We start from the raw sequence: 15,504 nt of genomic DNA on the forward strand, positions 1-15,504 counted from the left end.
GCAATTGATCTGTTGGATGTACTTGCTCCACCTGCAGAAATAATCTTTTATCAAAATGCGTACTCATCTTCCCCAGAATCAGTTTGAGCAATGCATAGTGTGCAATGCATATTTCGATTTGGCCTCTGTTATTGGTAAACCACTAGCCATTCTTCCCATATATAACTAGATTCCGCAACCCCCCGCAATTTTGGAACCTAGGTGATGCGGTTCCATGTGGTGAAGATGCAGATAGAAAGCTCTGTAAAGATGTTTCTGAGTGCGCCAGGTGCCTTGCGCAGGTCATTTGCAGACACTAACACAAGTCCATCGTTCCTACTTCGAGGCAAAAACGTTGGAGAGGTCTCACCACACGCGTTCTGGACGTTAGCAGCAGCACAACGCTTCAGATCCAAACATGGATGGGGAGTGTTGGTTACCGAGAGGATAGTTAATAAGGCAATTATTCAAATCCTGCAGCAATTTCACTCGATGGCTGCTGTGGTGGTATCATAGCAACAACACCCAAGAATTAGAACAATATTAACAATAGCCCCGTATCACCCGCTGCCTGCCAGCACAAAACTCTCCATTACAAACTCGGCGCGCTGCTCTCTGACAAGACACTCCCTGGAGAGGAGCGCGGGTGAGCCGGATAAAAAGGATAGTATTTTTCTCCCAGACGCAGGTTGACTTGGAAAGGCTTACGCCTCGATGAAAACTACATCGCCGAGTGACTGTGACTGGATCCTCTTGCTAAAGAAGATCGCCAGGTCCTTTGCCAGAATGGAATTACATGGAATAAACGAAGTTTCCTTTTACGACATGAGATATCCGCGCCTGGGAATCGAAACTTTCTTTCGGGGTTTTTAATATGTGGTTGCATTGCCTGTCTTCTATGGTAAGCTTACCATTATATAGGCGTTTGGATATGATACTGAAGTAGCCTACTAGTGCTAGAATAAGCGGCTCATCAGAATTTCATGCATTTTTACTGTGCTTGTTCATTATGTGTTATAGATAGCTCCTGTCACGACCGCAGGACGCCTATTGAACATTATTTCTTTGCTCCTGCTCAATTGGGAACAAATCCGTATTTCCTTCCAATTGAAGACATTCTGTTTATGTTTTATCTATGTAGATTATGTCGTGGGCCTAATGCACTATATCAATATAGCCATATCTGACCATTTATATAGGCCTGTCAATAAAGCCTAAAATGTAATGTTATCATAACCATGAATAGCCTACTAAATATACACCAACTGCACTTATGAATCCTCAGTTTCTTGTCCTAGGACTGGATGACTGAATAATTGACAGACATCATGCATTTGGATGTGGAATGCTGGTAAAATCACAATGCGCATCTGTTATCATGACATGAGCTTGCCTTCCATACTTGGAAATCCACAAGCCTTACTGACTGTCCTCATAATGTGTTATATACTGAATAGTTGTTATACTCGGCTACAGTAGGCATACTATTCATTGTTTAGTTCAAAGTTCAACTCATTTGTAGCGTCAAGTGAACATTGTTTAATGGCACTGTAAGTGCTTTTCACATCAAAGTCTGTGGCATGGTCATAGATATTCTCACATGACTGGCTGCTTTGTCTGGTTGCCTCGCCATTGGCACCCCAGTGTTCCTCTTGACTCAAATTGTTATTATCATCATCATCTGTGTGTATGTATGTGTGTGTGTGTTGTCGTGCATCTGCAAGTGTATATGTCTCAGCATGCCTCTCTCTCTCTCTCTGTGTGTGTGTGTGTGTGTGTGTGTGTGTGTGTGTGTGTGTGTGTGTGTGTGTGTGTGTGTGTGTGTGTGTGTTGTCGTGCATCTGTATATGTCTCAGCATGCCTCTCTCTCTCTCTCTGTGTGTGTGTGTGTGTGTGTGTGTGTGTGTGTGTGTGTGTGTGTGTGTGTGTGTGTGTGTGTGTGTGTGTGTGTGTGTGTGTGTGTGTGTGTGTGTGTGTGTGTGTGTGTGTGTGAGAGAGCGTTTGACAGGGTTCGGTGGTTCACTATACATTGTGACTGAGTGTGATTGAAAGGGAATATTCACGTAATCAGAACCACACTTTTGTTACCAGCAATTTGGAGATCAGTTACCAAGTGAGCGAACTAAACTCGGGTCATTATTAGGCTAATTATGTAATCAATTATTCAAATGTGAAGATATACTCAGGTTCTTTGTAAAGTGCATCAATTATGTTTGGAAATTGTCTCTTGAACATAAACAATAGGATTAAGATTGTTTGGGGAAAACGGCTGACATTGAAATCCTATAATCCTAAAACCTGCAACATAACTCGCTGCAATGTAAATGAATGGTGATATTCTCCTAATCATATAGCAAATAGAATTCTGATGAAGTAGACAATTGTGTTTGGCCATTGCCTTAGGGAACATAGGCAAACATTATGAAAATCCCTCAGATAAACAGACACAGACTCCTCAGAAACAACATTCCTGCTATTCCCCAACACAGTTTGAGATACACCTTCCCAGCACAACATGCCCCACCCCACGGGTAAACTAACCTGGCCATAGGACTCCTGTACAACCCCAGGGCATGTTTAGCACCATGACCTCATGCATGTGCAATAGAGGTGGTTTGGTGACCTTAGTAAGCTTGCCTTAGACGAGTTGCTCTGGGTCAGAGAGGATCTCCCTGCGGAGAAACAATGGCTAGGCTTCGGCTCAGCAGGCTAATGTGCTTTTCTGGCAAGCAAGACACCTGGGTTCAAACCCTGTCATTCACACAAGCATTAGAGCCCATTAGAGTCCAGTTATAGCAATGGAGAGTGTTATAGAGGCTCTGTGAGGTTGGACAGAGCTATGGACCTGGTGAATTTACTGCAAAGAACTACATGGTGATGAATGTGGATGTTTATAGGATACAGGTACAGTAGTCAAGTCTGTGTTTGACAGAGGGGGATGAGACCACAGAGATAAATACAGTATATTGTATCCAACTCTCTTGGTGAGACATGGTGAAAAGACCGATGCAGTGCAGTAGAAAAGCTGAGGACTGTTGAGGTATGTTTCAAGTTATGTTGCTATTTATGGAGAGATGGGCGATAAGATGAGCGTTGGTGGCGGGTATATCTATCTATGAAGAGGAGAGTTTGGAGGCGTGGGAGTAGTAGATATTAATAGCAGAACTTAAATAACCAATATACTGTATATAACCAACATGATGAAGGCTCTCAAGGAGCGCTGGAGGGACTGGTAGAGAATAGTGCCTAACAGGAGGTCGGCAGAATCACAGGACCAACTCAATTGTACGAAGGTACCCCTTTGCCATTTCCTCAACACCAAAATGTCACCTGACTTTTCCCTGTGTCCTTGGAATTTCAATACATCAGGTGCCCATTTCTGAGATCATAATGTACGTCATGTGTTTACTATTCACCCTTGTTTATATACCAGCTCTGGGAGAATGGAGGAGAGATCAACCGTATTATGATGCAGGTTTTATAGTTTTGGTCAAAGTTTATGATGGATAGATGTAATCAAAGATGACTACAGACTCTGTTTGACTTTACAGCACTGACATGCTTGGAATTTCAGTATTTTACTTCTCATTAAGCATAGAATAAATCCCTCATCCGTGTGTGTGCATGAGTGCTTTTGTGGTTGTGTGTGTACAGTGTGTGTGTGTGCATGACCTTGTACTTGTTTGTGTGTGTGTGTGTCAGCGCTCATGTGTTTAATGATCTCAGACATCATTTGACACAGGAGTTAAGGAGATCAATAGAATAGCGGACGAAAACATCATCACATCAACATTTCAATGCCAGCAGCCTTCGATCCAATCATGCATCCTTATGATGCATAGCTTTGAGGGAAATTGCACAGTGTGCTTGTTTGAGATTAGATTTACGAACTCTATTTGATCTCACATGTTATTCCTATATGTCACGGTTTTCTAATGGTGAAGGAGAGTCGGACCAAACTGCAGCGTGTCGATTGCGATCCACGTTTATTTAAACAAACGTAAAACACGACTAAACACGAACAATACAAAACAATAAACGAAACGAAAACCGAAACAGCCTATACATGTGTCAACTAACATTAACAAGGACATCAAGACACTCAGGACAATCACCCACAATACAACCAAAGAATATGGCTCTCAATCAGAGACAACAATAAACACCTGCCTCTGAGAACCACTTCAGACAGCCATAGACTCTCCTAGAACACCCCACTAAGCTACAATCCCACTAAGCTACACACCACATACAAAAACCCATGTCACACCCTGGCCTGACCAAATACATAAAGAAAAACACAAAATACTTCGACCAGGGCGTGACAGAACCCCCCCCCCTAAGGTGCGGACTCCCGAACGCGCCTCAAATCAATAGGGAGGGTCTGGGTGGGCGTCTGTCCATGGTGGCGGCTCCGGCGGGGGACGTGGACCCCACTTCACAATTGTCTTAGTCCCCTCTCCTCGCGTCCCTGGATAGACCACCCTCGCCGCCGACCATGGCCTAGTAGTCCTCACCCAGAACCCCACTGGACTGAGGAGCAGATCGGGACTGAGGGGAAGCTCAGGACTGAGAGAAAGCTCGGGAGTGAGAGAAAGCTCGGGAGTGAGAGAAAGCTCAGGCAGGTTGATGGATCTACCAGATCCTGGCTGACTAGCAGATCTGGCAGATCCTGGCCGACTGGCGGATCCTGGCCGACTGGCGGATCCTGGCCGACTGGCGGATCCTGGCCGACTGGCGGATCCTGGCCGACTGGCGGATCCTGGCCGACTGGCGGATCCTGGCCGACTGGCGGATCCTGGCCGACGGGCACTTCTGGCGGATCCTGGCTGACTGGCGGATCCTGGCCGACTGGCGGATCCTGGCCGACTGGCAGATCCTGGCCGACGGGCACTTCTGGCGTATCCTGGCTGACGGGCTCTGGCGCCTCTGGGCTGAGGGGCTCTGGCGCCGGACAGGCGGGAGACTCCGGAAGCGGCGCCGGACAGGCGGGAGACTCCGGAAGCGGCGCCGGACAGGCGGGAGACTCCGGAAGCGGCGCCGGACAGGCGGGAGACTCCGGAAGCGGCGCCGGACAGGCGGGAGACTCCGGCAGCGGCGCCGGACAGGCGGGAGACTCCGGCAGCGGCGCTGGACAGGCGGGAGACTCCGGCAGCGGCGCCGGACAGGCGGGAGACTCCGGCAGCGCAGGAGAGGAGAAAGGCTCCGATAGCGCAGGAGAGGCGAGGCACACTGTAGGCCTGATACATGGTGCTGGCACTGGTGGTACTGGGCCGAGGACACGCACAGGAAGCCTGGTGCGGGGAGCTGCTACCGGAGGGCTGGGGTGTGGAGGTGGTACTGGATAGACCGGACCGTGCAGGCGCACTGGAGCTCTTGAGCACCGAGCCTGCCCAACCTTACCTGGTTGAATACTCTCGGTCGCCCTGCCAGTGCGGCGAGGTGGAATAGCCCGTACTGGGCTATGTAGGCGAACCGGAGACACCGAGCGCAAGGCTGGTGCCATGTAACCCGGCCCAAGGAGACGCACTGGGGACCAGATGCGTAGAGCCAGCTTCATGGCATTTGGCTCGACTCAATCTAGCCCGGCCGATACGCGGAGCTGGAATATACCGCACCGGGCTATGCACCCGCAGTGGGGACACCGTGCGCACCACTGCATAACACGGTGCCTGCCCGGTCTCTCTAGCCCCCCGGTAAGCACAGGGAGTGGCGTTGCCATACTCCCTGTAAGCCCCCCCCCAAAGACATTTTTGGGGCTGATTCCCGGGCTTCCATCCGCGCCGTCGTGCTTGCTTCGCCAACCTCATTCTCCTGTAACCTTCCGCGCACTGCTCCATCGAATCCCAGGCGGGCTCCGGCACTCTCCCTGGGTCGACCGCCCACCTGTCTATCTCCTCCCAATAAGTATAGTCCATACTGTACTCCTCTTTGGGCTGCTCCTGTTTCCTCTTCTCCTGCTGGGCGGCTACACTCCCCTGGTTTAGCCCAGGGTCCTCTCCCGTCAAGGATTTCCTCCCATGTCCAGAAATCCTTAATACGCAGCTCCTGCCTGTTGACACGCTGCTTGGACCATTTACGGTGGGTGATTCTGTCACGGTTTTCTAATGGTGAAGGAGAGTCGGACCAAACTGCAGCGTGTTGATTGCGATCCATGTTTATTTAAACAAACGTAAAACACGACTAAACACGAACACTACAAAACGAAAACCGAAACAGCCTATACATGTGTCAACTAACATCTAACAAGGACATCAAGACACTCAGGACAATCACCCACAATACAACCAAAGAATATGGCTGCCTAAATATGGCTCCCAATCAGAGACAACAATAAACACCTGCCTCTGATTGAGAACCACTTCAGACAGCCATAGACTCTCCTAGAACACCCCACTAAGCTACAATCCCACTAAGCTACACACCACATACAAAAACCCATTTCACACCCTGGCCTGGCCAAATACATAAAGAAAAACACAAAATACTTTGACCAGGGCGTGACACTATATGACAGTTTAAATGTATCTCATTCTCCCACTGCGACGCTGAGGTTACAGATCAGTTTGCAGTTCAAAGGTTCATTCAACGATCCATAAATGCCTTATTGACTTCACAGAAGGTTGACAATACAACCATGTCATGCTTCAGTTCCTCAAGAAATGTATTTACTGTCCAGAGTGCATGTCATATTATTTATCTATTTGGTACATCTCTTGTAATTTACAATTAATTTAATCAGGAATTTCAGGAATCGATTAGTCTCTGCCTGACTCATTGGCTATTGATGGATTGCTGTGCTATATGAATTATAGTGCGATTTTATTCCTGACAATATATTTATTCCCTGCTATTCAACTGAATTACTGTTTTCGCAGAAAAATGACCGGTATGCCTTTTGTCAGAGGATGGCGAGATGATGTAAAGAACATGGGTTCTCTGTCAGGGAGGAGAAGAATGTTCTGAGACCAGTGCCAGTAGCGGTTTGTTTTTACATATGCTTAGAGGCCCATTATCAGCAACCACCACTCCTGTGTCCAAATGGCACGTTGTGTAAACTAATCCGAGTTTATCATTTTAAAAGTCTAATTGATCATTATAAAATCCTTTTGCAATTATTTTGGCACAGCTGAAAACTGTTGTTCTGATTAACGAAGCAATAAAACTGGCCTTCTTTAGACTAGAACATTTGTGGGTTCGATTACAGGCTCAAAATAGCCAGAAACAAAGACCTTTCTTCTGAAACTCGTCAGTCTATTCTTGTTCTGAGAAATTAAGGCTATTCCATGCAAGAAATTGCCAAGAAACTGAAGACAGAAAAGTGATGACAGGTTACATCACCTCTGTCTACAGCTTGACACAGTCCCCAACTTGAACACATTGCTTTAGCTACACCCATAGATGCCAGGCAATAGTTGCTGACCCACGTATCCCCTACAAAGCGTGCCTCGAAGCTTATATTTTCTCTATGGGAGAGATGTACGCTTGCACTCTCATAAAAAATGGTTCCAAAAGGGTTCTTCATCTCTCCCCATAGGACACCCCTTTTTGGTTCCAGGTAGAAACGTTTTGGGTTCCATATAGAATCCTCTGTGGAAAGGGTTCTACATGGAACCAAGAACAGTTCTATTTGAAACCAAAAGTGTTCTACCTGGAACCAACAAGGATTCTTCAAAGGGTTATCCTATGGGGACAGCCAAAGAACCCTTTTAGTTTCTAGCATCTTTTTTGCTAAGAGTGTTTATGCAGCTCAGGCAACAATGGTTTAATGAGACCTGTAACTGGACACATTTGTCATCACAAATGAAGAATTATAGTTGCAATATACAACTAGGAGGCTATTCCCACCAAATGTCAGCACTGTGTGTTCTCTCGCTCCCTGCTGATTTACAGCTGGGAGATATTTAATTTTATGGCTACTCCAGTCTCCTTTTCAGCTCATTTATCACCTGATTTACTTAACAAAAGGCACATCTCAATAAGTGATCCAAGTATCCTCATGACATGGCACAAGTGTGGGGGTGGGCCTTTCCTCTTTAGTTCTCTATTGTTCCTCAAGCAAGGGGGGAGACAGATGACATCACAAATTCCCATCCTTGAAGTTTGATAATATACAGTAATAATATACAGTAATTCACTGTTAATAGCACCAATCTGATCAAATTCACAGGAGAGTTCCTTGTCCTCATAATTTGTGAGCTGACAAAAAATATCTGGTAGTGAAGTGAGAAAAAAAAACAGATGAGTTTTTTTCAATGCTAATATTGAAGTGATCACATTAAGCTAAATGAGCTAGCTTACAGACAGCTAGCCATTTTAATTGGACTGGCCTCCTGTGACCAAGGGTTAATACAAAAAGGCCAACACAAACACAAACACAAACACTCCCGAGCCTCCCTGAAGGCGTTAGCTACTAGCTAGCTTCTTCACTCCTCCATTTTGTTAGTCGCTTCTCGCTGTGTTGATAAGCCTCAGCTGGGTCTAGGATGCCGCGTGCAGGGGTATAGCCCTGAAAGCGCTCCTGTGGGCCCAGCAGCCATTTGATTTGTCCCTTTGAATTAGCTCCGACACCAGGTGCTTCTTTCTGCTCCATCTGTTTGCCAGCAAGGGGAGAATTAAAAGAGGCTTATTTTTTCATCCAGGAGCATGTTTTTTTTATTAGCGAGCTAAAGGGCTGTATTTCTGTTGAGCGTGTGAGTTTTTTTGGGGGGGGGTAAAAGTGTGAGTCTTTTTGATTGAAGTACACTTTCAAAATGGTCATATTTCAGGGATGTGTTGTGTTCTTTCTCTCACTACTTTGATAGTAAATAAAGTGTGTGCAATCAACAACGTTTGTTTTGCACACAGGTATGTAATGCATAATTTAATTTATTTGTGATTGATTTATTGGACTTGGTATTCACCCTTACATTGTGGTTTGTTTTAAGGGGACTATTGGAACTAATTACAATTAGACTGAAGCCATTATACCCATGTGTTGATTGGTAACCATCAATAATCAGCTGTGTCTGTGAGCTAATGAAACACCTTCAGGCAGAGCGAGGTGTGAGTTCCTCTGGATCACACTGTTATCATCTCCTTCCCTCATTAGCATTATTCATCCTGTGGTTGCTGACTGTTTCACGCCACCAGAGAGTCACTCGCTCCAGCTGGGACCTGCAGTGTGCACCAATCTTCATGCATCTACATTAACCTTTGTATGATTAGAACTCCTGTCGACAAGATTTAGGTCTTGGATTATATTTTTGAATATGCCCTCCTGAGGTGGTAGATGTGCCTATGTTATGGAGAATCATATTTTTACTGGCTCTTCACAGTAGTCAGTGGAGTAGTCAGAGAAAGGAGAGCATTTCCATGGCAAATCTCCACAGATGGCGAAGATCTTTGTATCAAAGCATAAGTGTGACGTGTCCAGGTAGACTAGGTCAGCTGAGACAGCAGCAGTCTTGTGAGAGTGTTACTCCTCTCTGGTTGAGGTGAGGAGGCCTGTATGGGGAGCTTCAATTTCTTTGGCTCTGCTTGGCTTCTTCAAGGTGGTGCATTTAGCTCGCTGTATGTGCACCATCACCAGTTGCACAATAACATCAAAAGAAGCTCAATTGGGCCAGAATACCGCCATGTCTGGTAACACTGACTGCTCACATCAACACACTTTTTAAACCACATTTTCAGGCACATTGACTTTCACTGGATGCTTTTAAACATCTCCTTTTAGTTTCGTTATCTGCCTTTAGCTCAAGGGGATAGCTCAGTGGTATATTTCTCCACTCATTGTATAGGTATTGGCATTGCTGTTGGTTTCGCTATTGATAGTGACGGTGTACCTAATTCAAAGTTTTAGAGCTTTTCCGGCCCAATGATTTATCACCCAACTGCAGGCATCCCCCAAGGTTTAGTCTGAAATCCGTTCCTGATGTGCCGGGCATAGCAAGAGCCAGTAAGCACACTACACACACAGTGTAGGCTTTTAAGGGACAGCCTTCTTCCTGTATTCAGTATTTTCTATAGGGTTCATTTTCACAATGTAGTAGAGTTTCTTGATGCATTACTCTATGCAGCTGTCAACCGTAGTATCTGGTAAAGGTGGTACCTGGCGTGTAGAAATCAAAGTGGCGTGGCAGTGGACGACCAGCTGTTTTCTTTCTTCACACTCCACTTAGGCTTTATAGCCGGCGAGCAAGCAGTCGGTGAGATGTGTGTGTTGCTCTATATTTCCCTGTTGTTCTTGCAACACTGTATTGTGAAGCCACAGAATGTCTGCTTATCCCACTCTGCTATGCCACTCTGTCATTTTGGTGCATTCATTCCAGAGCGCATGTGTGTGTGTGTGTGTGTGTGTGTGTGTGTGTGTGTGTGTGTGTGTGTGTGTGTGTGTGTGTGTGTGTGTGTGTGTGTGTGTGTGTGTGTGTGTGTGTGTGTGTGTGTGTGTGTGTGTGTGTGTGCACATCCATGTGTCTCACTCCGCTCCCTGTGCTGTGGCGGAAGTCTCATCACTCCCACACGTCTGGAGCTGTCACCCAGTGAGCAAGTGCCTCCGGAAAACAGGCTTCACTTTGTATTGATTCTCATTGTTTTGCTCCTCCTTCTTCCTGAAAGAGCTTCATTTGGCATGCATATTTCACTGGGATGATCTAAATTAGTCAGAGCATAGCGGAAGTGTTGCGATATTGCACTGAATAGGAATGTAGTAGTTTGTGTTGGCGTTTGTTCAAGTGTCTCTTCTCTAAATGTATCACAAACTTATGACCATATCAAATTCAGCAGTGGAATAACTATTATGGACCGCTTGAGTATCATCATCAGTATTGCACATCTAGGTCTATTATCTAACCCTGTCTCTTCCTCTCCCTTTTCTCTTTCTGTCTCTATTTCTCCCCTTTCTCTGACCTTCTCTCCCTGCCTACCTCTCACTCACTTTCCCCCTCTCTCTCTAGCCTCAGGATGAGTGAGTGAGCAGTCCGTCTGCTGAGTCCCAACCATGATCGCCACCGGAGGCCTGCTGCGGATCAACAGGAGGCAGGACTCGCTGCGCTCTAAGAGCCGTGCCGAGAACAAGCGTAAGAGAAAAGCCAAGAAGAAGCGGAAGAATGAGGTGGTGGTGGTCAAGGGCAAGCTGAATCTCTGCTCCATCTCGGGGGTGGTGGCGGCTATTGGGATTCTAATCCTACTGGTGGGCATTGCCATGGCCATACTGGGTTACTGGCCCAGGGAGAGCACACTGTACCCAGATCCGCCCAAAATCCAGATAATTTACAACAAAAAGGAGGAGTCAGGGCTGACAGGCAACTGGACGAACAACGCGAAGGACGGATTTCACTTGGATGGGGATTTGGTCAGTAACAATCTTTCCAACGGCACAGGTTTAGAGCAGCCGTCTATGGGCTTCCTGGCTGAGTTCTTGGATAAGTACCTGTACTCGGACAAGTTGAAGGTGTTCGGTCCCCTCATCATGGGCATTGGCATCTTCCTGTTTATCTGCGCCAATGCGGTACTGCATGAGAACCGCGATAAGAAGACCAAAATCATCAACCTGAGGGACATCTACTCCACTGTCATTGACATCCACAGCTTGCGGACTAAGGAAAACATGCCACTCAATGGCTTTGTGAACTACATGCAGTCCAAAGGGGTGGAGGGCAAACCTAGCGCTGCATATACCGCCGCTCTACTAGCCAAAGGCACTTGGCCCTCGGGAGGTTCGCCGGACGAGTGCAGCCTGGGCCCCTCCAGATGCCACTCCCTGACTAGGTCAAGGGTGTCATCTCTAGAGAGGCAGACGTTCACCGACACAGTCTACACTATCTCCAGACACAGCAGGGCCGGCCAGCAGAGCAGCCCGATTTCCATCCCCAAACGGTGCGAGACCCGGACAATAGTGGCCTCCTCGGTCAACGCCTTCACTCTGCCCATGACCAAACCCAACCATCGGACCAACCAGCATCAGCGCAGGCCTTCAGCCAAAGCAGAGGCAGGGAGGAGCAGGGCTGCCCTGTGTGACTCTGGCGAAGAAGACGAATCCTGGGTTGGGTACGGTGTTCCAGAAACCACCACCCAGGCAAATGTGGAGACTTTGCAGACGGCTATGCTCCTGCCTCAGGACTCTGTGGAGGTGTACAAGAGTAGTGGTAGCCTCCAGGGGGCGCTTCAGGGCTCCCAGATCCAGCTGCTCCCCTCGTCCCCCACTGGCCCCAGGGTGATGGGTTCCCACTTGTCCCTCAGCGCCCTGACGGACTACTCCAGGTCCATCGACCTGGGCATCACTCCATCCACCCCCACCGAGTGGAAGGTGGAACGGTCCCGGCGACTCAGCTGCCCTCGTTTAGAGGTACCGGGAGCCGGTGGGTACATCAAACTGGGCGACCTGGGGGGAGAGTCCTTTGAGTCAAGGGAGTCATGTGAGGTGACCGCCTTCAGCCGAGTGACCTCAGAGGAGGGTCTGGGTAAGAGTCAGAGGGAAGGAGGAGTATCCAATGAACAGGAGGAGAGCAGCCCCGGGGAACGACAGGACAGGTGCTCAAGGCGATACTCCAACAAAGAGAAACTTCTCATGATCTCTCAGTCAGACTCCGTTTTGGACGATGAGGAAGTGGATAGCACAGAGATATGATTGGACAATTACTGATTGGTGGATTGAGTTTATTTGAAAAAAAAAGACACATGATAACTCGCAGTTGTTTGAAGACACTTGACAGCAGTTTCATGAAATTATGATAACGACAATACTGCATAGGATCTGAGATCTAGAGGATCTTGTGGTTCGTTGCAAATGCAATTATCGATATGTGACCAAAAACTTGAAAATGGTCTTTGGAGGCTATGAAAACAGAAGACTGTGTGTATAGTATTTTGTCAAGGGTTTGTTTGTGTAGGTTGGAAGAATCGCACCCAACTGAAAGAGTTTCAAAGCAAAAAGATAACATTAACCAAAAAAGGGCCCGTTTTAAAATGGCGATTGAACCGTTAGTTACTGTACCATCCACATGATGTAATAGTTTCTCTAATTTGTAGAAATATAGTGTGTCTGTTCCACCTACTGTCACAACTGATACTGTAGTAGTATATTGATTGAGAGTTGCTGTCTCAACAGCATGTATTTTGTACTTTAATGTCCTTGCCGTTTTTATCAGTTTGAATTCAAACTTTAATAGCAATACATCATTGACCATCTCTGTTTGCTTGTGGGGGAAACAATGTTGGCATATTTGCCTGTGTGTCTTTTAAATTCTCTGAGTAAGGCTTGTATGTTATTGTTTAGAACTGTCTTGACTTGCTTGTTAAGGAATCTCCTGTATATCTTTGCTATCGCTTTTGCCTGAGCGAAATTAAAAACAACACTCTAACTAGCACAATTCACAGCTGAACACTTGTATCTCTGTACAAGTAGCCTAAGTACCTTAGCACAAGTAACCATCTGTGGAAAAAAATACTTATCAAATCAATGTTATCCTGTGCAAAAGCAGCTGGATTGTTTTTGTAGTTGGTTCTTGTTCAATAACACACCTGCAGTAAATAATTGTATTCCAATTGTTCCTGGTGCCCATGGTCAATTCAACCATCCCATGGTCGTCCTATGGCTCAATCAGTCTTCAAATAAACTTATGAAGCTGTCTCATTATCTGTACCATCTGTTATTCCGACATGTCAATCAAGTTATCAACCCAAAGGTGTGAGAACACTCTCCAAATTGAGTAGTCAGCCTAGGCAAGCGGATCTTGATGTGCCAGTGTGTTAAACAAATATTAGTTCAGCAATGTATAGCTGAGAGAGAGAGAGAGAGAGAGAGAGATGGAGAGAAATAATGGAGAGAGAGAGAGATATACAGTGTGAGAGAGAAAGAGAGGGAGTAAGAGAGAGATATAGAGAGTGTGAGGGAGAAATAGAGGGAAAGAGAGAGAAAGAGGGAGAGAGAGAAAGAAAGGGAGAGAGCGAGGGAGAGAGAAAGAGGGAGTTAGAGAGAGGGGGGGAGCGAGAGTGAGAGATATAGAGAGTGAGGGAGAAAAGAGGGAAAGAGAAAGATAGGGAGTTAGAGAGAGAGGGGGAGCGAGAGAGAGATATAGAGAGTGAAGGAGAAAGAGAGAGAGGGAGCGAGAGATATAGAGAGTGAGGGAGAAAGAGAGGGAGAGAGAGAAATAAAGGGGGAGAGAGAGGGGAAGAGAGAAAAAGAGAGGGGATAGAGAGAGAGTGAAAGAGCGGAAGAGAGAAAAAGAGGCGGGATGGAAAGCATGAGAGAGAAAGCTAGAAAGAGAGGGAGAGAGATGGAGCATGAAAGAGGGCTGGGTGTAAGTGTAAGAACAAGTGTTTTCCTGTCAATGGGAGTAACAGAGTCCCACATTTGGTACGGAATTCTGGTTTCTATCTGTTCATGGGGAGAAGGAGCTTTATATAAAATAAAATACAATTTTATTGGTCACATACACATGGTTAGTAGATGTTATTGTGAGTGTAGCGAAATGCTTATGCTTCTAGATCCGACAGTGCAGCAGTATCTAACAGGTAATATCTATCAACTCCACAACAAAAACTAATATCTAACAAATTCCACAACAAAACCTAATACACACAATCTAGTAAAGGAGTGGGATAAGAATATATAAGTATAAAATATATAGATGAGCAGTGACAGAGCGGTTAAGATGCAATAGATAGTAAATAATAGATAGTGAAGGATACAGTATATACATATGAGTTAAGTAATGCAAAATACGTAAACATTCTTAAAGTGGAATTATTAAAGTGACTAGTGTTCCATATATTAAAGTGGCCAATAATATCAAGTCTGTAGGTAAGGCAGCCGCCTCTCTGTGCTACTGGTGGCTGTTTAACAATCTGATGAGATAGAAGCTGTTTTTCAATCTCTCTGTCCCAGCTTTGATGCACATGTACTGACCTCGCCTTCTGGAAGGAAGCGGGGTGAACAGGTAGTGGCTCGGGTGATTATTGTCCTTGATGATATTTTTTACCTTCCTGTGACATCAGGTGTTGTAGGTGTCCTGAAGGGCAGGTAGTTAGGCCCCGGTGATGCGTTGTGAAGACCGCAACACCCCCTGGAGAGCCCTGCGGTTGTGGGTGGTGCAGTTGCCGTACCAGGCGGTGATACAGACCGACAGGGTGCTCTCAATTGTGCATCTGTAAAAGTTAGTGAGGGTTTTCAGTGACAAGTCAAATGTTTTCAGCCTCCTGAGGTTTAGGAGGCTTTGTTACACCTTCTTCACCACACTGTCTGTGTCCTTGGACCATTTCAGTTTGTCAGTGATATGTACACCGAGGAACTTAATACTTTCCACCTTCTCCACTGCTGTCCCATTGATGTGGATAGGGGGATGCTCCCTTTGCTGTTTCCTGAAGTCCACAATCATCTCTTTTGTTTTGCTGACATTGAGTGAGAGGTTATTTTCTTGACACCACTCTCCCAGGGCCCTCACCTCCTCCCTGTAGGCTGTCTATATCTATATCTCTTTGGAATGCAACTCTTGCCCTAATTTCGTCGACTTTGTTAACTACGGACTGGACATTAGCGAGTAATAT

General features: G+C 46.2%; 1 protein-coding gene across 1 annotated transcript; it reads left to right on the forward strand.

The window, feature by feature from the left end:
• On the forward strand, positions 1 to 13,594 carry LOC118370906 (transmembrane protein 200C-like). The gene is made up of 2 exons (XM_035756140.2): positions 1 to 880; positions 10,914 to 13,594. Exon 2 carries the CDS (start codon positions 10,958 to 10,960, stop codon positions 12,584 to 12,586), a length of 1,629 nt encoding a protein of 542 aa, XP_035612033.1. The 5' UTR covers positions 1 to 880; positions 10,914 to 10,957; the 3' UTR covers positions 12,587 to 13,594.
• Positions 13,595 to 15,504: the final 1,910 nt, after the last annotated feature.

Source organism: Oncorhynchus keta, chromosome 4 (genome assembly GCF_023373465.1).
Source record: "Oncorhynchus keta strain PuntledgeMale-10-30-2019 chromosome 4, Oket_V2, whole genome shotgun sequence".
In the NCBI taxonomy this organism is placed as follows: Eukaryota; Metazoa; Chordata; class Actinopteri; order Salmoniformes; family Salmonidae; genus Oncorhynchus; species Oncorhynchus keta.